We start from the raw sequence: 23,550 nt of genomic DNA, 5'->3' as shown, positions 1-23,550 counted from the left end.
GGGTCATCATACTTTTTCTATAAAGGGCTAGATAGTAAATATTTGGGGCTCTGCAGGTCCTATAGCTTCTGTTGCAACAACTCAACTCTGCCATGGTAGTGAAAGCAGCCACAGACAATACCTGAATGAACAGATGTGGCTGTGTTTCAATAAAGCTTCACTTTCAAAAACAGGCAGTGGCTGGATTGGAGACGTGGTCATAGTTTGCCAAACCCTAAGGAAAACACTCCTTCTCTCATTCACCTCCTTGATTACAAACCACAAACTCACCAACGATTTACGATCCACTCCGGTTCTAAAAGCCAGGGAATATCTAATCTTGCTGATTATCTCTCCCAGAAAAATTGCGTTAAAAAGAAAAAGTAAAACAGAGATATTTGCTTACTATAGCACACAAATTAGACAACAGAAGAACTTGCCTGTCTCATAGTGAACATGGGGGTCAGAGGTTTGGGAAGATTGTCAGACTGAACAGTGATTTAGTGATTACCTCTTTGGGTCTCTTCCCTAGAGACACCTGATGTCCTTCCCAAAGAAGAAAACATCCCCTTCATCAGAGAAGATATTTAATTAATGAAATAAGCCCCCCCAAAGTATATCTGTGGTGTTTTCAAATCCATTCATTCATTTATTCATTCATCCACGGAGTTTTATTTGAGCACCTACTATGTGCGAAGCTCAGGAACGAGTCCTAGGGGAAACGAAAGGGCAACAAGAATGGACGTGAAAGGGTGTGCCCTCCAGGGACTGACAGTGCAGGGCACGGCAGGGGACAGGGGACGTGGAGAGGACAGCAAGGAGTAGGCGTCTAGTGTGTGCCAAGCACCGGCCTAGTTTCTTTATGTTTGTTCTCACACTCAATCCTTAAACAACTCCAATTTAAAGATGAGGAACCTGGCACTCAGAGAAATAGATTGGCCATGCAGCTAGGAAGTTGCAGAACCTTCCATTGCACCCCTTTTATGTGTTGGTTTGCTAAATGCCACAAGAATGCTGTAAGCATGGAGCTAAAGGAGTTTATAGTTTATAAGCATATCTAGAGCTGTAGTCTTTAAGGAAATGGAGGAGTACATGGGCTGAAGGATGGGTCAGATATCAGAGTAGGAAATGGGTTCAGGAGAAGATGTAAGAAGGGACTCCATTTTTAAAGGGGGTTGCATGGAAAAATCCACGCTTACCTGAAAAAAATTCCAAATGGTGGAATTTCAAATACTGTAGGCAGCCGAGCAGGGAAAATATTTAGGAGTGAAGTGGCCTTCAGTGATTTCCTCAACCCACATGCCATACCTTTCCTAAGCCAGCCCTAAGAAGACGGGCTGCAAAAGCCACGCAGAGATGTGCCCATCCTCAGAGTGGAAGCATGGGTGCCTCACCACCCAGGCTGCAGGGGTGTCGAGCTCTCCCTGAGACTCGGATGTTGGCCCAAAATATTAAGCTGGGAAGCTGGATGAGGACAGTGCTGAGGATGTTAGCAACCCATCCAGTGGCTCAGAGCAATTTATGAGAATCCTAATTAGATACACAAAGAACTTCTGCAATCACACAAACACCCTCGACTCTGGCTGGCAGCACGGGGTCTCTCACCATCAAAAGCCATCCTGCGAGCTTCAGTGGAAGAGCCTCCGACAAATAAAGGAATCAGGAACACTAACACTGACCCACCCGGAAGCAGGGAGGGGGATTCTCCACTGACTACCCCCCCCAGCACTCCCCCACTCCAAGACCTGTGAGCATCTTACCCTGGCGTGGTGCTTTCCAAAGCTCTGGAGTCTATCGCTGCAAGGTTCCTTATTGACACAAGAGCAGAGGGTGTGGTTCTTTCTGATGTTATCAATTTGAATGAGTCTTTAAGGCGATTGCTTGCAAAGTTGCAGTACAAAAGGGACAAAGGGAACCCAATGCACCTATCCAACTGAAATGATATAGATGGAATCTTGAAAACATTTCATATATGATATTTCTCATATATGCCCAAGTATGACATAATTGGGGTCACTAGCTAGTTTTAAAACTGGGAGGGTCCCAGCAAAATAGGTTGAGTTGGTTATCCTAGAATACAATATGAATACAAGAGATACATGTGTCATATCTTTCAAATATTTACATATGATATCTATCATATATACCTAAACATAAGTGCAATGGAATACACCATATAAATAATTTATAGAAGTATATGATAGGGCTTCCCTGGTGGCACAGTGGTTAAGAATCCACCTTCCAATGCAAGGGACACGGCTTTGATCCCTGGTCCGGGAAGATCCCACATGCCCCAGAGCAACTAAGCCCGTTCGCCACAACTACTGAGCCTGTGTGCCACAATTACTGAAGCCCGTGCGCCTAGAGCCCGTGCTCCGCAGCAAGAGAAGCCACCACAATGAGAAGCCAGTGAACCGCAACGAAGAGTAGCCCCCGCTCGCCGCAACTAGCGAAAGCTTCTGCGCAGCAACGAAAACCCAATGCAGCCAAAAATAAATAAATTTTTAAAAAACAATGGTTTCCTTCTATTTTCTCAGCATCGCTTGTTTCTGAATAATATTATTATATCATCTTGTTCTCCCTGATATCTTTTTGCTGGCCTCTATACATCGAAAGTGCTTTTAACCTCTATGATCTTCCTTCTGACTCTTCAAATCCCAGAATCACATAAAAAATTACGAAATCCATGAGATTGCTGGGGCCTAAGAGATCTCCTGTTCAACCTCCCCTTTGAAACCAGAAATGCCATTTTTTTTAGGTCCCAGACTTACTCATTCTTTATGTTCTCACTCAGCTGTCAGCTTTTAGGTGCCAGGGTGATAACAGGGACCCACCAGTTACTTGCTGGTCGCAGGATAAGTTAATGAACGTGGCTTTGTGAACTCTGGCCTATTCTTATCTTTGTCTAGATCTTACTTGTTTTCTTTATGACTTATTCTGTCTTTTCATTCTTCCATTTAAAAAAAAGCTGATATATCTCATATTTCTCCTTGAGCATTCTCTCACCTACCCAAGATACCAAAGAGTACATATAGGTATGTATATATATAAACACATATATAGTATATATGAACTCATAGATATATATGCATTATTACAAATATGTTCATACTTTGAGATTAGATATTTTAGTTTCATACATTGGCAACCAACTGGACTGTAAGCTCCTTGAAAGAAAGAAGGAAAAGACCATGAGATCGCCTTCTTGGAACGTCAGTGCCTGAGAATGTGTGTTTCTCAGTAAACGTTGGGTATTGATGATCAATGCTGAAAAGTACCTTTGAGTGTCCTCATGGTGCACTCCACTGTTCCAGAAAGAACACGACAGTTAGACAGGAAAAGGAAGGAAAGGTCTTACTGGGACCCTGTGCGTCTCTTAAGGGAGATCAGTAGCCTGTTTCCTAGGGAAATGCCTGGCAGGCTTCACATAGGAGGTTTCACAATAACCAAACACTCCATTCAAAGGTTATACTTACACAGCTCATTAGGAAAATTTTTTATACTTTTGACACTCATTAGACTTGTAATCGTCCACCGAAGCTACTCTATAACAAGAGATAAACACTCCATTCCAGAGGATGAATAATAATTGGGGACCGCTCAGCACTGTGCTCTTTCCAGGTCTAATTTCAAAGCATAATTAATCCTGCTGAAGCTGCCTGAGATAAGTGAAATATTTACGCAGATGTGTTAATTCATGTATTTACTCCTAGAGAGATATTCAGAACTGGACACGCTTTCCGAGAAGATTATCTTAAGACGCCCCCTGGAGCAACATCATTTTCTCTCCAATGTCTTTGCCCCCAGGCGGTCTCTAAAGATGAAGCTGTGAAGACACATTTTCCAGCCCAGAGAGTCTGACCAGAAAAGCCACGAGTCGGGACAGAAAATATCTCCAAGAATTTGGATGCTGTGCTCGTACAAAGAACACACCTCTGGCTTATCTGGCTGCCTTTACTTTTTATTTTTTTTAATTTGCCACAAAGAGGACATTTTCTGTTCAGCACCGCATTTCCATGATGCTAACTTGACCTTATTATCAAAACCACGACGCTAACCGGGCTGTGCTGAATGCTGGATTTGTGGATGGACAACAACGACGAGGAGGGGGAGGGGAAGCAGGGTGATGATGGCGTTGATGGCGCTGGGGGTGACGATGGCAACAGCTAGCATTGATTGAACCATTTCTATTTCCAGGTGGCTGTACTTAGCTAGCTCTTTACATAGAACCTCTCATTTTGGCTTCATGACAACCTTATCAGGTAAATATTTCTGCATTTAGTTGAAGATGAGTAAACTGAGGCTAAGAAAAATTACCCCTTTCACAGAAGCATTTGTAAATGGGACAATAGATATTGTTCACACATACACAATTACTTTTTCCTAAAGTATCTATATATCTCAAGCATCTGATTAGCCAACTTTGATAGACATCCTAGAGAACTGAATGAAACAAGAGTCTTACATGATCGACCCCGTCCAGAGTAAGGCCCCTTAAGTAGAGACTGCCACTTACTCACTAGGGGACTCACAAGCCCGCTGAGCTGAAGTTTCCTCCTCTGTAAAATGAGTATAAGCAATATTTAACTTCATAAAGTTGTTAACGAATATTAAATTAAAGAACACATGTAATGCATCCGGTATGGTGATTGGCATATTCTATTCCCCAAATATGTTGCTATTTCATAATAGATGCTGCAAGAGTGACAGCAGTGGTAGGTAGGACTAGAGTTAGAACTGACTTATTTGACAGCTACCCATCATATTTAAAAGTTTCCTGTCAAATGAAATGCATCCTGACACCAACCATTCATCCATGCATGTATTTATCCATTCAGTCCTTCATTGACCAGTCACCTGTCATGCTCAAGATTTTGTAGTGTTTACTGCTGGAAACAAGACTCTCGTTTACCGAGAACCGCACCCCACGTGGAGGTGCTTAGTCAAGCACTGTGGTGGAGGGGTGCTTCACTCCTCTCTGTATCCACAGGCCTTGTCATCTAACTCCCAAACTCCTCCACACAAGGCAGAGTATACCTCCAGAGTATACTTTGGGCTTGACCATAGAACTTACTTTGGACAGAAGGGTGTTAGCCGACGTGGATCTGACAAAGCAGAGACTTGAAATGTGCACGTGCAGGTAGGTGTTTTTTCCTTTGCCTTCATCATAGCCAAGGGAAGAGTTTTTCCCAGGTAGGTGCTGCCCCTTCAGCCTGAGACCCAGAATAAACATAGGTGGAACAGAGACCACAGAGATGACCCATGGTCTTGCGGCATCAGGGGAGCCACCACGGCCTGAGGCAGAGCTTTTCCACTCAATCTGTGCTCCCACGAGCAAAATACATGCTATTGTCGTGTACCTCCAAGATTTCACAGCAACAGCTGAGCAACACAGCCACAAATCACTATGACACAGCAGAGAACACGGCTCTTGATCTGAGGAAGGTACAAATGCCCTATAGGGAATTCAAAGAATCAGATGCTTTCGTTTGGGAGAGAAATATAAAGCACACTTAGATTTCTTGATGGCATTGTGAGAATCCGGGGTTTAATTCTGGGAGTAGAGACTATAAGGCATTATGCACTCTGTTCAAATTCACACCAACCACAGCACTAACCTCTGCCCCTTTCAATACCGTATTTGGCCACGGTGGTTGCCAGGCTGTCCCCTACCAGCTCTAGACAGGCGTAGCCTGTCCTGGCACCATCTCCGAATACAGCTTCCACCGTTCTTGAAGGCAGCTTCTGCCCGATGCCCTGAGCTTTTGTTGCCTACTCACACTTACTCAAGTTTTAAGGGTTCACCTGCCATCTCTGCTGCCTTTGCTTTTCCTGTCTCAGTTCTGGCAAGTCCAAGGGTAACTAGCATGCCACGTGAGCCATAAGAGGATTCTAAAACCCATGCTAGGGAACAATGGGCTGCGGTGAGATCACCAGCTATGAGTAGAGAAGTACCATCATCCCATTAGACTGTAAGCCCCGTGAGGGTGGAAACAGCCTTTTTTTGCACGATAGGCAGCCGAGAGGTGGACTGTAGAGGAAACCTGTGGGATTTCTGCTCACTGTTCCCTTTATAGAGATTGGCTCGCCTTCATTCCTCCATAGGATAATAGTTGGAGCTGTTGTGTTAGTACAACGTAACCCCACCCCTTATTCACTCCTGATGGGTCCAAGAAAGAGTGCTTGACCCAAAATGCATCAGGAATCCTTCCTCTGGAATTTGAAATTTAGAATTTGGCAAATAGAGATTGGGACTTATTGTAGCCTTGTTACATAATGTCACTGCTCTAGAGCAGAGTTTTTTAACCCTGATACTATTCACGTTTGGGGTCAGATTAATTCTGTGTTTTGAGATGTGGGGGCCTGTCCTGGGCATTGTAGCATGTTTGCCAGCATCCCTCACCCCTGGCCTCTACCCACGGATGCCGGTATCAAATAGCCTCCCTGTCATAACAATCAAAAATATCTCCAAACACAGCCAAATATCCCCTGGGGGGCAAAATCCCTGGCCCGCACTGAGAGCCACTGCTCTACAGAGAGGACCTATGAATTCCTGCTGTTGAGGCCCCAGGACTGTCCTGGTTCCTGTTTTTTCCTCTGAACCTATTTGCTCAACTCTTTCTTAAATTCACTGAGATAGACACTTCTGCATCCTTAAAATAAACTCCTTTTAATTTACTGAGTTGTCTGTAATTGGTTTCCATTACGAGAATCGTGGTATCATGTGATCAGCACTCGATAAATACTTTTGGTGAGCAAACTCACCACCCAAAGATCTACTGGAAAGCCAGTTAGAAAACAGAGAGTGTGAGGGTCTCAAGTCCCTCAGAAGTAGGGGGTCAACCAAGGTCTTACCATCACCCACAAACTGGAGCAGGGCCAGGTCAATCTGCCTCTTCCAACGGGAGCCTTTCTGGAGGGCAATTCCATAACCAGTGGTGGCAAAGATGTACCCACTTCCAATGGTCACCAGCTTGCAGCCTTCGTCCCTCCCAGCCTTGTAATTCAAGACCGCAGCATCATAGATGAAAGCGTCCAGTTTCCTGCAATGACAAGAAACCAGGGAGTCACGGGGAAGGCGAGGTACCGTCTCAGGGCCCAGCTCCTAAGGCCTGATCCAGCATCACACACTTTCTTTCACATGGGAGATGATGATTCATGACGGCTCCATCCCATCAGCATAAAAGGATCTATTTTTAATGAGGAGATAAAAGCCAGAACCTTTTCTCTCGAAGTTTCAAGAGGCAGTTAAATAAAGACATGAAGAATCCTTATGCCCAAGTGAGTAAACAGTCAAATATGCTGGTTTGCAAGTGTTTGCCCTTAGCACTCCCAACAGTGAAGAGCAGTGGCCTATTTAGAAAGGTTTGCATTAGAACAAAATAAACCATTAAGGGACAGGAGAATCAGATGGTTTCGTGCAGGAAGGGGAGAGAGACTAAATAGGAATGATGTCTCTTCCTGCCCTAAGAAACACGTTTATGAAACATGTTTCATTTATATTATAAAAATTATTACATAATAAATTTTAGAAACCCAAATAATGCAGAAAATATTAAGAATACAATTAAAATTAAAATTGCCTATAATTCCATAACTCAGAGGCAACCTCTGTTAATAAATTTGTGAACAACTTTCCAAATTTTATATGCATGTGTGTATACACACACCTCATATACACACACACACAAACATACATACACACTCCTTTTAAAACAGGGGTTGGTAACTTTTTCTATAAAGGCAAGATAATAAAGTTTAGGCTTGGTCTCTGGTGCAACTACTCAGCTTTCTGTTGTAGCATGAAGCTGAACTGTGTTTCCTCAAAATTCGTATGTTGAAGTCCTAACCCCCCAGTACCTCCAAATATGACCTTATTTGGAGATGGGGTCATTGCACATGTAATTAAGATGAGGTCATATGGAGCAGGGTGGGCTCCTAATCCAATATGACCGATGTCCTTATAAAAAGGGGAAATTTGGACACAGACGTGCACACAGGGAGAACGCCAGGTGAAGGTTGGAGTTATGCTGCCACAAGCCTCGGAACTACCAGAAGCCAGGAGAGAGGCCCGGACAGATCCTTCCCAAGTGCCTTCAGAGGCAGCACAGCCCTGCTGACACCTTGATCTCCGCGTTTCAGCCTCCAGAAGTTTGAGACAAAAAATTCCTATCGTTTAAGCTTCTCAGCTTGTAATGCTTTGTTATGACAGCCCTAGGAAATTAACACACAGCATGAGAGCAGCCAGCGACAATGCATAAATGAAGGAATTCAACTCTGTTCCAATAAAAGGTTATTTGCAAAACACAGGTTGGCCCATGGGACATAGTTTGCCAACCCTGTTTCAACTCTCCAAATATAATTACACCACGCAAACCATTTCACCAATGGCTTTCTTTTCTCGTTTAACCCCACACATAGTGAATGTATTTCTATGTCAGTGTACAGCACTCTTTTTAATTTTTTGGTACATTTATTTTTATTGAGGTATACCTTATATGGAATAAAGCACTAGATAAATTTTTACATATGTGTACATCCTTGAAATCACCATGCAGACTGAAGTAGAGAACATCACTATCACCTCAGAAGTCCTGTTTACCCCTCCCAGTCAGCACCCTCCAAAAGGCAAGCACCCAGTAATCCCCTCAAAGGCACGGCTGTGTCTAATTCATGACCTACATCCTTATTGGTGGGCATGTATGTTGTTTCCAATTTTTAAAGTTATTTAACAAGGCTGAAATGATCAACCTTGAATACAGGGGATGGATATCTCAACTCTAATGTAGGTAGGAAAACTAAATGGGAGAGTTCTCAACTTCCTGACACTTCCTCAACTTTACTGCCCTTCACTCCCTAACAAGAAGACATACAACAGTGAAGCAAAAATAAAATAAAATAAAATAAAATAAAATAAAATAAAATAAAATAAAAGTGGCAGGAAGAGGATGTCAAACGCTGCATCCTTCCAAAGACAGCTGCTGAAGGACTCCCTATGGGAAGAAAACTATTTGGAAGGTTTACAGCTGTGTTCTTCACTTTAATTTTTTGCTTCTGTAATGGTTAGAGATGGGGCAAGACTACAAGGCTTGTCTCACCAACAGAAAGACTCTGAAGCTTTCATCTCAGGGCTGTAGGGCTGGAGGCTTAGTTTTATACTCTGAGAGTATTAAAAGGGGATCAGATCATCCAAGTGGAAGAGGGGGAAAAACTGGGCATTGTCAACAGAAATGGCAAACAGAGCTGTCGAACCAAGAGGAAACACCCTTTTTGGACAGCCAGCAATGCTGAGACCCATGCAAATACAGGTTGGGGGGCTTTTAAAGGTTGGTTTATGTTATGATGGCAGTACGGCGTGTGACAGGAGCGGCGGGGGAGCAGGTGGAAGGGATCTGAGTTCTAGTCTACATTTACGTCTATGATGGTGCCACCTCGGAAAGTCACTTCCTTCTTTGGCACTGCTGGTTTCTCATCTGTGAGATGAGGTTGTCATTGCGGTCCTTTTGAACTGTGGCATCCTACGGTTCTGCAAGCCAAGAGTCACCTTCTGTCAATCTCAAGAGGGAAAGTGAGACTCTGGATAACCTGTGTACCCTGAGGACTTCAGGACAAATGGACAACGTGTACTCTTAATGAAGTTGGGGTGCTTGCCACCTCAATACTTCATGTTGCCATGGAGATGGCGAGAACCGGGGTTTTAGTAACACTTTCTAAGATTCCTGCAACTCTCTTCTCTCAATTCCTCAAAAACCAAACAAATACACACACAGGTGCGTATAGGTACATTCAAATGTTAAGGCCACCTGTTGGTATTCATGGGGTGAAAGCCCTCCCCATCCTGTTAACCCACCACACACTGATGCATTTCTGCAATGGAAATCTAAAACTGTGCCTGGCATTCATACGAGAGTTGTCCAACAGCAGTTTAAATTCATATTTTACGGACAGGCACAGATTTCTGCAAATCATTACCATATTTCATGACAGATCTTCAGCTGAGCAAAAAACAGCCGGATGAGCCCAAAGAAAAAGGGAAGTTTTCTCGGAAAACAAAGTTTGCAAATGCAAGATGCCATCAAGTCAGAGCGAGGACAGCTGCAAAAGACAGTTAAAGCAACCACACGCTGGCTTGTCTGGGTGGCTGGCGGCCACGCTCTTAGAGCGGTCTGGCCAGGGAGACTCTCTGTGGTCTCAGGGCCACGTCAGGACCAAAGTGAGGACAACACATGAAGGAAACCACAGGGCCATGTGGACTGTGACTTCTGTCCCTCATTGATGATTCTAGAGAGCTGGGGTCTAAATGCAATGGCCACAGATACCTGCATGTTTAAAAACATCCTGGGGCTTACACAGCCCTCTGATAGACAAGGCCATTGTTTGCACAATGCTTGATAAAAGTGCACAGCATTTTACATACATCGTCCCACCGGGGCCTCACAAATGCCCAGTAGGGAAATTTATTATTATTATTTTCTCCTATGTTGTCTATGAGCAGGTGAGGTTCTGAGAGGCTAAGGCAGCCTGAGCTCATCGGCAGTATTTCCGAACTCTGTACGCAAACCCTCTATGGCAGGATTGTCTAGGAGGACTTTCTACGATGATGGAAATATTGAGCACTTAACATGTGATTAGTGCAACTGAGAACCTGAGTTTTAAATTTTATTTCATTTCATTAATTTAGATTCTGGTGTAAATGGCCGCACGTGGCCGGCAGCTACTGAAGTGGCCGGCACGGTGGCTCCCGGTGGGCGGGGGAGGTGGAGGGAGCGAGGGCCCTGGGCTCTCCTTGCTCCGACTCAAAGACCTGTGCCTTTGATCTCTTTCCCACTGAAGGAAAAATGTTCCCATTGTTGAAAAGAAAAGATGTAAAACTCACTGACATCCTCAAGAGTGGGCTTTGTGTTCAAAGACTTGGAACAAGGCACCTGTATTTCTGAGCTTCATTCTTCTCGCTGCAAAGTGGAGCAGACGTTACCTGCCCTTCGAGGGCTGTTGGGAATAAAGCGATGTTATATAAGGAGATGTGTGCGCAGTGCCCGGCACATAACAAATGCTCAAGACACACAGATGTGTGCAATTGAATTCAGATTTTACAGCAAAGGAGCTTACAACTTTTATGCATTCTGTGGGACAAATCCAGTCCTGAATACTTTATACACATTATCTCATTTCACTGAGTCCTTTTAACTGAGCAAAGATGGATGCACTACTGCCGTCCCCACGGAATGAGGAAACGGAGGCACTGAGAGGTAAAGTAAGGGACACAGCTGACCAGCTTAGGTAAGCATCAAAGCAGCATTTGGACTTGACACAGTCTGATGACAAAGGTCACAGACCTAACTACTCTGACCATGTTACCCATAAAACTTGTGGAATAAATGGAAACAGCTCTGTCTACTACTTTGAGATTCAGACTGGGGGTTACAGCTCTACATGAAGCCCAGCGTTATGAAAAAAGTGGAAGGATCAGACCAGAGTCGTCAGTTTCAAAAGATTTGGTGGGTCGTTCAGTTTCATCTCTCTCTTTCCCAGGAGATGCATAGCCCTGTAAGGTCTCGAGTCACCTCCACAGAAAACATCTCTTGCCCTCAACACATCCTATCCTACATGTCTGGGAGACATTTAGGCATAGATGGCCACAGCTTCTGGTTGAGGGTAGGGGGTCAGAAAGAGAAAAAGGCCACCTGAAGCCCAATTTAGACCAAAAGCATTCGGGGGATTGGAGCTGCGATGGTGGGAGACCGAGTGACATCTTAGGCTGCAGCGTAATTGGCAGCACTGGAGTTGGAACAACACAGAGATTACAGGCTGGCACGGGAGGGAAGAGCCCCTCAGAACTCAGAGCCATCAGCTGGAAGCTTAAGGGCTCACAGGGAGGGAACACAGTGACGCTTCTCTGCTTGGTGTTTTCTTCTCCTGCTTTTCAAGGGGAGATCATCTATGTCTCTGCCTTCCCAGCTCCTACCGAGCCACTGGCTGTCACTGGCTCAGTGCTTCTTCCACTGGGTGGGTGAGGCTCAAAGATCCGGTCTGAGAACCGTGATGGGGACAGAGGCCCTACCCAGCCCGCCTCTCTGCCTCTGCTCCCTACAGAAGGGCGAGCACTGCTCCAAACATTTGTGACAAATGAAACGACATCTCGGCTCCCCAGTGCAAGGGCTGGAACAGAACCGGAGTCTGAAAATTCATGCTGTGCTGTGCTGGCTGTGTGATATGCCCACCCCCCGCCAGGCATCACGGAGGCTGTGTGGGTGCTGTCACCCTCTCCCTGTCACCCGCAGCCCTCAAGGAAAGCAAACGATAAAAAATGACAGTAATTCAGAATGAGAGGGGGAAATAAGACCTCCTCTCTGCAAATTTGCCAAGAAGCAAAGTAAGGAGGACTGTCATGTGCGCTCCATGCCACTTTAACCCAGCAGTTTCCTGCCAGATTCTTTGACAGCTTTGAAGAGCTGCCACAGCTTTCTGGAGTGTGTAGATCTGACCCTGTTACTTCCGTTGGTCTCTCCTGTACCTACACGATGGCCTGAATGTTCACTCCTGGCCCCAAGACTGTTTACCGGCAAAGCTGATTCTCCCTACAAGAGGGGACACCATGGCCCCCAGTCAAGGCATGGCCCCTTTGGGGAAAGGGACTTGTATTGTCAAGTGGCTTGACATTTCCTAATCAAAAGTTTCCGGCTTTAGCTCATCATCTCCTCATGCATGTTTTCAGATGCTCTCTGGGGGTCTCAGCACATTTAAAGGCTAATTATATAGTTAAAATTAATTATTCATTCATTAACATTCAAGAAGTCTTTAACTAGACATTGACTTGTTCTGATGAATTAATGAAACCAGAGTGTGTGTGTGTGTGTGTGTGTGTGTGTGTGTGTGTGTGTTATGTGTGTATGTTTTGGAGGTCTAGTCTAAAGCATTACTGAGAATTAAGAATCTCTTTGGGGACTTCCCTGGTGGCACAGTGGTTAAGAATCTGCCTGCCATTGCAGGGGACACGGGTTCGAGCCTTGGTCTGGGAAGATCCCACATGCCGCGGAGCAAATAATCCCGTGCGCCACAACTACTGAGCCTGCGCTCTAGAGCCCGTGAGCCACAACGACTGAAGTCCGCATGTCTAGAGCCCAGGCTCCATAACAAGAGAAGCCACCGCAGCAAGAAGTCCACGCACCGCAACGAAGAGTAGCCCCCACTCACGGCAACTAGAGAAAGCCTGTGCGCAGCGCTGCCAAAACCAAATAAATAAATAAATTAATTAATTAAAAAGAACGAATCTCTTTGATGAGAACTGAATGTATTTCTTTAGGGCACATCAAAGCCTCGCTAGGAGGAGGAGCACGTCAGCCAGTAATTCAGGCCAGTCAGCACGTTTGGGCAACTGTGGAACAGTGGACGGGGTTCAGGTCCACCTTTGCCAGCTCTATGAATGAGACCCAGTCATGGGACCTCTTCGAGCTTCGGTTTTCTCATCTGTAAGATGGGGGAATAGCTCATTCACAGGGCTGGATATTGGATGGATGGAAACGGGAGTGAAGGTGTTTTGGAAATTGCACACCCTGGTGCAAATTCAGGACTTTGCTGGGGCAGTGATGATGTCATGCGCAGAGAAGCGATGGTGCAGGTCATCATCAAGCACCCAGACACAGGGCTATTAGTGGGTGAAGGGCATTCATGGGCCAAGAAGTGGTACCCCTGAGGATACCTTTGAATGTGCCTGCTTGGGCAGGAGACACTCAATACATACAGAGATTGTACCTGACATCAGCACGGGATGGTCTAAAATAGGCTCCAGGAAAATGGCCTAGAATCACATTATGACTCTGAGTTTGTGAATACAAACTTCAAAGTCAGAATTGTACCCACACTGATGCACTTTCACTAAGGAAGCATTTTTCAGAGCAAAGTCTGTTACATTAATTTAATTCCTAGATCGATGTCTCGCATAGCATAGTTGAATTGTTTCCAAGTTTTTTGGAAACTACTTTCACTGGGATCAATTCTTTTGTGTTGGAATTTTATAAGGATTTGATTCATTGATCAGAATTTGGACCATAATACATTTTACTAATTTATAACTTCTGCCATTTTGAGTTTTCTTTTGTGGGTATGGGTGCCACCAAGTCCAATTCTTCTGGGTCAAAACTGTTCAGAGAGGCAAAAGTGGCCAAGAAGATTCAAGTCGTCTATGACTTTGTAGTCAATAACAAATTTCACTCTGTGTGCTTTTTGTTGTTGTCAGTTTAATTTGTGTTGATTAATTCTTCCAGTAATATTCACTGTGAATTGGGTAAAAAAGATGGATGGTGAATATTTACTTTTTAACTGAGAAAATTCTGTGCAGTACCGTAAGACTGAGACAGAGAGAGGCAGAGAAGGAGGGAGGAAACAAGGGAGGGAAAAATACAGATGGAAGCAGGCTCCAAGGAAAATGGGAAGACAGTGAGAGAGAAAGAGAGAAAGGAAAGAACAGGAAAGCGAGAGTGAGGGAAAGAGACAGAGAAGGAGAAAGAGGTTAAGACAGAGAGGGAGAGAATGAAGAGAGGGAGATGGACTTACAGGGAGAGACTAAGAGACAAGAGGGAGGGAGAGGGAGGCAGAGAGATGGAGAAAGAGAGAGAGGGAGGAAGGAAGGAAAGAAGGAGGGAGGGAAGGAAAGAGGGAAGGAGGGAAGGAGGGAGGGAAGGAGGGAAGGAAGGAGAGAAGGAGGGAGGGAGGGAAGGAGGGAGGGAGGGAAGGAGGGAAGGAAACAAGGGCAAACACAATACAAACATACAGTTTGCCTACTGACTAACAACCACAAAAGCAGGAAAAGGTTAAAGTGATACAGAAAATCCCCTCTTCGTTACTGTTGAATTTAACATGGAATTTAACAAACTAACCTTGTCCAAGTTGGTGATAGATCATGTAATGCAATCTTTTAATTTTTCAGAAGAGAAAACCGAAGGCTGGAGGTCTCAGTCCTGGGTGTTCCGCAGAGTCAGTGCTCCCAGACCTGTCTACCACCTGCCAAAGCAACGCATCCTCGAGGCACTGCTGCAGGGCTTCCCAAATCTGAGCGCATGTCCTCAGGTGGGATGTCGGGTCAGAGGAGCACTACTGTGGGGTTTTGGGTAAGTCTGTGCACATATCCAAACCTTGATTTCCCCATCTGACCAGAAGGAAAACAACCTCTCCCATGTGGTCGTACTCTGGTTGAAGGAAGGAATGGCTATAAATTTGCTTGATGAATTATAAAGCACTATGCAAATGCTATTCTTTCTTCATGTTACCACTCATGTTCTGCCATAGGAAAGGTATTGATTCCAGCTGACACGTAAATCTTTTATAGAGTTTCTTAGTAGATACTCTTCAAGGGTTGGGATCAGAGTAAACATTCTACTGCAGGTATTCCATGGTGCACAGCGTATTATGAAAAATGCTCATGTTACAGAGAATGTTTTCTTTGTTCAGACTTTTCCTGAATGTTCCCTATGTGCCAGACACTGCTCTTTGCCTGCATATCTCATTTAATCCTTACAACAGTTCTAAGTGCAAGTTCCTAAGTTATGTTTCCGAAGTGAAGAAATCATACTTACCATCATCTTATAAACAAAAAAAACGAGATCTAGGAAGTTAATTAACTTGTCTAAGGTCCCACAGCTGAATGTTAGCAGAGAGGGAATTCGAATCCAGGATGCTGGCTTTTAAGCACCATAACCCACTCCTGGTAGTGACAATGATCGTGCTAAACTTGCCGCACACTAGGACTGAAAGACAGGGACTCTCAAAGGCCAGAAAATAAATGAAAGTGAGAGACTGGGAAAAGAATCAATATTTAATGAAACCCTATTACGTGTCTGATACAGTGCCGGCTACTTTCCCTAAGTCAATTCATTTAATTCTCAAAGGAATCTGGGAGACAGGATTTGAAAGATGTGGGAAACAGTCTCAGAGAGGTTATTTAATTTGCCAAAGGTCACACAGTTGGTAATTATCAGAGTCAGAATATGAAGCTAGGTATTTCTCAATCCAAAGTTGATGCTCTGCACCATGGGGTCACTCAGAAAATAAGTAAATCAATCAATCAATCAATCAGTTGAATAAGATTAACCTCTTCTAGAAGATATAAATACTCTGACCCAGAAATTCTACTTCTTGAGATCATTCCTAGAGAATTACTTGCAGAAGTGCCTAGAGGACTCATCATGGAGTTTTAACGTGCCCATATTACTAAGAGCTCCCTGGAGGGAAACAGTCTAATAAACTGTGATGTATGCAAACCATGGAATTCTTTCCAGCTGTCAAAGAGAATGAAGGCAAAAGACACCTACAGATATGGAAGGTGCCTCAAACACATTATTAATTGAAAACCAAACTGTGCCTTACTGTTTGATAGCATGAATTCATAAAAGTGCTAACAAAAGATCAAGATGAAAAAAATTAATTACATGGGACTGAGAGAACTGATGAGGATGATTATAATTTTTGTGACTTTCTGTTTGAGTAAAAAAAAAAAAATCCCACAAGGACTCAGAGGCAAAAAATATACAAATCAATTTTCACTGCAAAGTAAAGGAGCTGTTAGAGTGGAAGATTACTGGACTGAATGTCAATATTATGACACAGTATGAGTGTGTTTCGTGTTTGGTAATTGCAATCATTGTTGCTTTTGTTGTGGCCATCCATTTACAATGCTTGGTGTCAGTCTATTTACCTCTTGTAAAAATAAAATACAGTGTGTGTGAAAAAAAAAAAAAGTAATCCACCTGCCAATGCAGGGGACACAGGTTCAAGCCCTGTTCCGGGAAGATCCCACATGCCGCGGAGCAACTAAGCCCGTGCGCCACAACTACTGAAGTCCGCGCACCTAGAGCCCGTGCTCTGCAACAAGAGAAGCCACCGCAGTGAGAAGCCCGTGCACCGCAACGAAGAGTAGCCTCCGCTCGCTGCAACTAGAGAAAGCCCATGTGCAGCAACGAAGACCCAACACAGCCAAAAAAAAAACAAAAAACTCATAGAACTAGCTTAAAATTTTTCTTCTCCTTCAATTCTCCACAATTACATTAATTTCGTTTCTGATTTTTATAATTTTATTCTGCTTACTTTGTTGTTACATTCTCTTCTTATTTTTTTCTAAGGTAGATGCTTGCATAGTTTACCCATCTATTTTTTTACCAGTGTATTTGGTTGATGGCATAAATTTCACGGTAGGCACTGCTTTTGCTACATCTCACAATTAAGCTCAAAATAAATTTAATTTCTCTTGGAAAAAAAACCACATTATTAATTGAAAACCAAACTGTGCCTTACTGCACAGAGTTTGATAGCATCCCACAGAACAAAATTTTATAATTATGTGTGAACATATAAATATATGCAAATGCATCTAACAAAGGTCTAGGAGAAATGGCACGTATATCAGACAAATAACAGTGCTTACCTGGTGGGGGTGGGGGTGATTTGGGATTGGGACGTGGTCAAATGGATGCTTATTTATCTGCATTTTTTACAATGAGAATATATTTTTTAATGAAAAGCAATGCAGCATAGTGGTTAAGGGCATAAATGCTACAGTCAGTTCAAATCCCAGCTCTGAAGCTTACTTGCCTGGCCAGGGACTTAACCTCTGCATGACAGCGCAGGGGGGCCAAATGTGCCGTCCTAAATTGTGTCTCTTAGGCATGAAGACTAAGTCAGGCTGATTATTTTTAAGAAATGAAGACTCAGGAAGCCTTTCTTTTTACCTCCTCCTTACCTGCCTAAATAACTTAGATGAAGGGTCTGTTCCCGGAATAGAGCTACCACCAGAGATGTCTGCAAAGAATACAGGCTAAGTGTGTTGGGGGAAACCAGGCAGGGCCTGGAGATCAGACTCCTCTCTGTGTCCCACTGTCTCTGCTGGTGCAGCAAACATTTATTTACCAAGCATTTGCTCTTCCATTTCCATGTGAACAGCTTCCTCCCCTTTGAAGTCTCAAACTCCCACCCCCAACATCGTCTTTTGTCTTTAGCTGAAGACGGTATTTAAGGTGAGGCTTGAGCCATTTTGGTAAGTAACCCAGTTCTCCTGGGTCTCTCCCATGTATATATGTTATTAAAGTTTTGTTTGACTTTCTCCTGTTAATCTATCTCCTGTCAATTTAATTCTTCAACCAGCCAGGAAAAAGCTAGAAGAGTAGAGTATAATTTCTCCCCCACTCCCAGCAATAGCTTCTCTGTGTACACAGTGGAGATGCTGGACGTACCAACCCTCACGGGGCGGTTGTGAAGATTAAATGAAGAATTATAGGTAAAGTGCTTACAAGAGCGTCTGGCACAGAGCAAGGACAACTAAGCAACTGAGATTAGGAAGCAGGGATGGACACTAGCTAGCAAAATAATCGCATTGCCCAATGGTGGCGGTCTACACCCAGGAGCCCGTACTGCATTTATGTGCACTGGGCATTGGGGTGCACTACAAGGTCACTCCCCACAGCGCATACTCGGGTGGAGCGCTGGGGAGTGAGGCCTCCCCCACAGACCCCGGAGGTGAGCTTTCTGTGGCAGTGCTCACGTCGGACACCTGTCGGACACTGGTGCCTAAGGGAGTGTGTTGGGTTGAATAGTGTCCTCCCAAAATTCACATCCACCAGAACCTGGGAATGTAATCTTATTTGGAAATTGGGTCTTTCCAGATGTAATTAGTGAAGGATCTCAAGAGAAAATCATCCTGGATTTAGGTGGGTCCTAAATCTGATGACTTAGAAGAAGAATCCCTTATAAGAAGAGGAGGGACTTCCCTGGTGATGCAGTGGTTAAGAATCCGCCTGCCAATGCAGGGGATACGGGTTTGAGCCCTGGTCTGGGAAGATCCCACATGCGGTGGAGCCACTAAGCCGGTGCGCCACAACTACTGAGCCTGCGAGCCACAACTACTGAGCCCACACACCATAACTGCAGAAGCCCACGCGCCTCGAGCCCGTGCTCTGCAACAAGAGAAGCCACCGCAATGAGAAGCCTGCACACTGCAACGAAGAGTAGCCCCGGCTCTCCGCAACTAGACAAAGCCCGCGTGCAGCAACAAAGACCCAATGCAGCCAAAAATAAATAAATAAATATATTTGAAAAAAGAGGAGACACGCAAGGAACAAGGTCATATGGAGACAGAGGCAGAGATCTGAACGATGCTTCCACAAGCCAAGAGGCCCCAGAAACGGGAAGAGACAGGAATTTCTCCCCAGAGCCTTCGGACGGAGCGTGGCCCTGCCAATACCTCGCTTTTAGACTTCTGGACTCCAGAACCGGGGGAGAATACATTTCTCTCGTTTTAAACCCCCAAGTTTGTAGTTATTTGTTATGGCAGCCACAGGGAACTACCACAGTGGGCAAAGCTGAGGCGTGGTACCTGAATTCCTATTGCTCTTCCACCTGCATTTCTCTCGATGGAATGAGGCTGGACTTGCTAAGGCAGAGGCTGCTGTCTAGGCCCCAAGCACTCACCACGGGGTATGGACAGCATCTCCCAACCTGTGCTAAGGCCTCCCATGGCCTGAGCTAGCCCAGCACCAGGAAAACTCACTCCTCCCCCTGCTGCTAGAGCAAGAGAACACACAGGGCTGATGCTTTAACACCGAGACCATTTAGCACCTGGGTCAGTGGGAGCTTGTTTACAGTTTTCACAGTGGAGAGAAAGGAAGCACACTACTGAGGTTTTCCAAACCTGAGCCACTGATGGGCAGGAGCGCCAACTTCCCTGGTTCTACCTCTCCACCCGCCCCCCTAGCCTCATACGCCTCATAACAAAGATGTCCAACCCTTCCCAGAATCCTTCACTTGTCAGGACAAGCAGACAGTTAGATGTCATGAGTAGAAAGAGATGATGGGCTGAGTCTGAATGCCAGCTCTGCCAATCACGTAACCTTTGAACAAGTTGCTTCTGCTCCTTGAGCCTCAGTTTCACCTTCTGCAAAATGGAGAGAACACCTATTTGGCAGAGTTGAATCAGGATGAAATGAGATGACACATTTGAAGTCTCCATGTGCATCTGACAATCAATAAACAGAGGTGATTCCTAAGGAGACAAGGAGATGGAATCTGCCAGGAAGCTCCTGCTTGTTCAGTCTCCCCAGGGAGAATTTCCTAACCACGTGTGTCCGAATGCAAGGAATACATCCTGTTTTGGGTTGGTTATCCTCTGTGAGTTCATTTTTTTTCTCCATTTCAATAAAAGAAGAAATATTGACCGTTTTAAAAGCAGTATCAAGTCTTTCAAAGGAAAAAGAGACATTTTGAATTATGAACAAAATTAGTTCTTGGTTTTGTATAATACTGCGTAATTAGAAATAGGCTAATTGTGCACTGTTACGGGAATGTTCATATTTAGTATTTTAGGTTGTGACTCAAAGCATAGGCTCTGGAGCAAGTGTGACCACAGACGAGCTATTTTAATCTCTCTGTGCCTATTTCTTCGATTGTAAATCACTATCTCGTAGGGTTGTTATGAGGTTTAAATAAGATACTGCAGGCAAAGCATTCAAAACAGTACCTGGCACATAGGTAAGCTCCCAGTAAATGGTATCTATCAGTTTGAAATACCTCTCTTAGTTTCCAAAACAATTCAGGCAGGTTATTCAAACTGCAGTAGAAGAAGGTTTAAACATATCGATAAAGCAATTTGAGTGAACTGAATTCTGAGATGGAATAGCAGGTAAGGGCTTAGGGGAAGTCTGAAAGCAGATATTCAGGCCATAAGCTCTCCGCAGTTGCTAACAGAAGATCATAAATTAAGCTCCGAATTATGTAGAAACCCAAGCAAAAAGAACACTACAAGAAGTTACAGGACTTGCGTTGTCCACAAGATAAAAGAACCTTACAGTGAAGAAAGACAATGCTGTTTACTGTACAGAAGTCTGAGAAATGAGGTAGGATGACATTGTGAACAAATTGGTACAATAATGGTATCAGCAACGTTTCTGAAATAACTATTTCTTGGAGGGCCCTCCAATGCCAGACAAGGTATGATGAAAATGCATAGCAGTAAAAGTTAAATTAATCAATCTTCCTCTAGCTCAGTGAAATATCTCCTAGTCATTAAATGTGATAATTGTCCAACAAAACTGTACAGATTTAACTGAGAAAAGTCAAACAGATTTGCATGGACACCGATTCAGTGTGTGTAAACTATGAACATGCGTACAAATCCCCGAAGGAAATGCAGGAAGAACTGAAGAATTATGTTCAGAAGAAACTTTTTTTCTTCTTATTATAAGAAATACTTTTGTTGCAGAAAATGTGTTAAGTATAAAAGGGGTAGAAAGAAGCCCACAACCCTCATCATCTAGCAATATCTCTGATAACCTTTGATGTATTTCATTTCAGTTTCCTTTCTTCTTTTCTCTTTCCTTCTCCTTCCATCTTTACAGAATTGGGATCCCACTTTATTCAACTTTTCCCCCATTTTTTTCTATTTTTAATACTTTATGGGTGGCCTTGAACATCCATTCATATAGTTTTAATGGAGTTTCACAAGAGATCATTTCAAGTACAAAAAAGATGTCTCTGCTTCCTTGAGTTTTTATTAAGGGTAAAATTCCTACCTCTCTGATGTGGTAGCAATTATTTCTGAGCTTTACTTGCAGTGTGGGGGTGGATCTCAGAAACCAGGTCACTGTAGATCTGATGTCCTCTGGAGACGACGCTATTCCAGTTAAGAGAACAGCTCACCGAACCTTGAGATCTACACCTGTTATCGAACTCAGCATCTGGAAATGAACCCTCTGAGTGGGATTCTGCTTGACTGACAAAATATAGCTCATAAATCATGCTCAGATGGCACCCTTGAAAGAACTTGCTCTGCATGGCAACTCAACATCTATGAGCATCCTTATGTCTTCCTGGTCTACCTTGGCAAGTTCAACATCCCTGGACCAGTTTCCTTTGAGGATGGAAAGAAGGATGCTATGATCTTACCAACTCCCAGATTGTCAATTGATAATTATGTATTATATAATACATGTATATTATATACAATATTAAATATATATATACATATATATAAAATTTACCTCCGCAAAGAATCTCTATGGCATGCAGATTACTTCAAGCTGAAAACAATCAGGGCCCAAAAGACTCAAGAAGAAACTGTGACCTTCCTCCTAACTGCCTGAAAGAACTAGATTGAGGGCCTGTTCCCAGATTAGAGCTACCAGCAGAGAATACGGTGGGCTAAGTGTGGTGAGGAAAACTCTAGGCAGGGCCTAGAGATCAGAGTGTAGGACACTGTCTCTGCCTAGTCCAACAGGTGTTTATTTACCAAACATTTGCTCCCCATCTCCATATGAATTGCCTTCCTCCCCTCTGAAGTCCCAAACCACTACCCTCAACATCCTCTTTTGTCTTTAGCTGAAGATGGTATTTAAGGTGAGGGTTTGGCCATTTTGGAGAGTTACTCAGGTCTCTCTCACATATACACGTTATTAAACTTCTGTTTGATTTTCTCTTGTTAATATGCCTCACGTCGGTTTAATTCTCAGACCGGCCATAAGAATCTAGAAGGGTAGAGGAACATTTCTTCCTCCCCAATAATAGAATATGTAACTTCGGTCTCCATTCCTCCCTTGAGCTCTGACCTCATATATCCAGCTGCCTCCCTGGCATTGCCAAGTTGGGAAGCAAGCCCAACTCCTACAGTCAATGATTCTACAATGTAAGTTCTTAGTTAAATAGCGTGTTGGGTAATTAGTTAACCTTGTAGAGCCTTAGGTTCTTCATCGCTTAAAGTGCCCAGCGCATAGGAGTAATAGTACACAGCTCAAAGGAATAATAATACTCAGGTCATAGGAGTGATAGTACTCAGCTCTTAGGAGTGTTCTGAGGATTAAACGAGATTATGCATGTGAAGCGCCTGGAGCTGCATCTCACAGATGGTTAGGTTTCAATCAATGCAGAGATGAAATATGACGACGTTGTCCTGAAGGCACTGCCGACTTAACTCATCCAAACCTAAATGTGTGTTCCTCCACGCCTCTACTCATTCTGAGCCCTTCCTCTTCTTGGTCCTGTCCATTCCTCACAGGACACCATCTCTCAATATTCAATGAATTAACCTCTCAAAACAGGGATTCCTCATCCCTACAGGCTTGGAGAAGCTGTGTCTTAGAACAGAGGGGTTCAGTGCTCACCTCTTCTATAAAGACAGTTCTGACACTTGCAAGTAGATGTGACCACCCTCATCCTTTGATTTTTACAGACACATTATACAGTTTGGGCCTTGTAGAAAAATGCCTACTGGCAAAAGGCAACTCTCCTTTCCAATTCTTCTCCCAAACTACTCAATGTAAGTGAAGGCAAAAGATGCCCGTCTGTTTCCCAACATCGTTGGGCTGAAAATGAAATCAGACAGGGGACTGGGGGGCCTGATGCCGAAAATTAAAGCTTCTAAAGGAAACTGGGACTTTTCCATAGATTTATATACACATAATTGGACATGAAAACCAGTTAAAATAAAAAACATAAACCATCCCACTATGTCTTCAAATATTAGCCTCTTCAGAGTCGTAGGAATGCTGATTGTTTAATTGAAATCTGGCGTAAGTGCTACGCTTGCAGTTTGGCCTA

At 43.9% G+C, this 23,550-nt stretch overlaps 1 protein-coding gene across 1 annotated transcript in view; it reads right to left on the bottom strand.

Annotated features, from left to right (window-relative positions):
- The window catches only part of GRIN2A (glutamate ionotropic receptor NMDA type subunit 2A), a 372,838-nt gene that overhangs the window by 41,852 nt on the left and 307,436 nt on the right, over positions 1-23,550 (bottom strand). The window contains exon 10 of the mRNA XM_067706655.1: positions 6,835-7,022. Coding sequence (XP_067562756.1) covers positions 6,835-7,022 — 188 coding nt within the window. The remainder of the gene's footprint in view (positions 1-6,834; positions 7,023-23,550) is intronic.

The sequence above is a fragment of the Pseudorca crassidens genome, chromosome 15 (assembly GCF_039906515.1).
Source record: "Pseudorca crassidens isolate mPseCra1 chromosome 15, mPseCra1.hap1, whole genome shotgun sequence".
Lineage (NCBI taxonomy): Eukaryota > Metazoa > Chordata > Mammalia > Artiodactyla > Delphinidae > Pseudorca > Pseudorca crassidens.
This window is presented reverse-complemented; position numbering and strand designations above follow the sequence as displayed.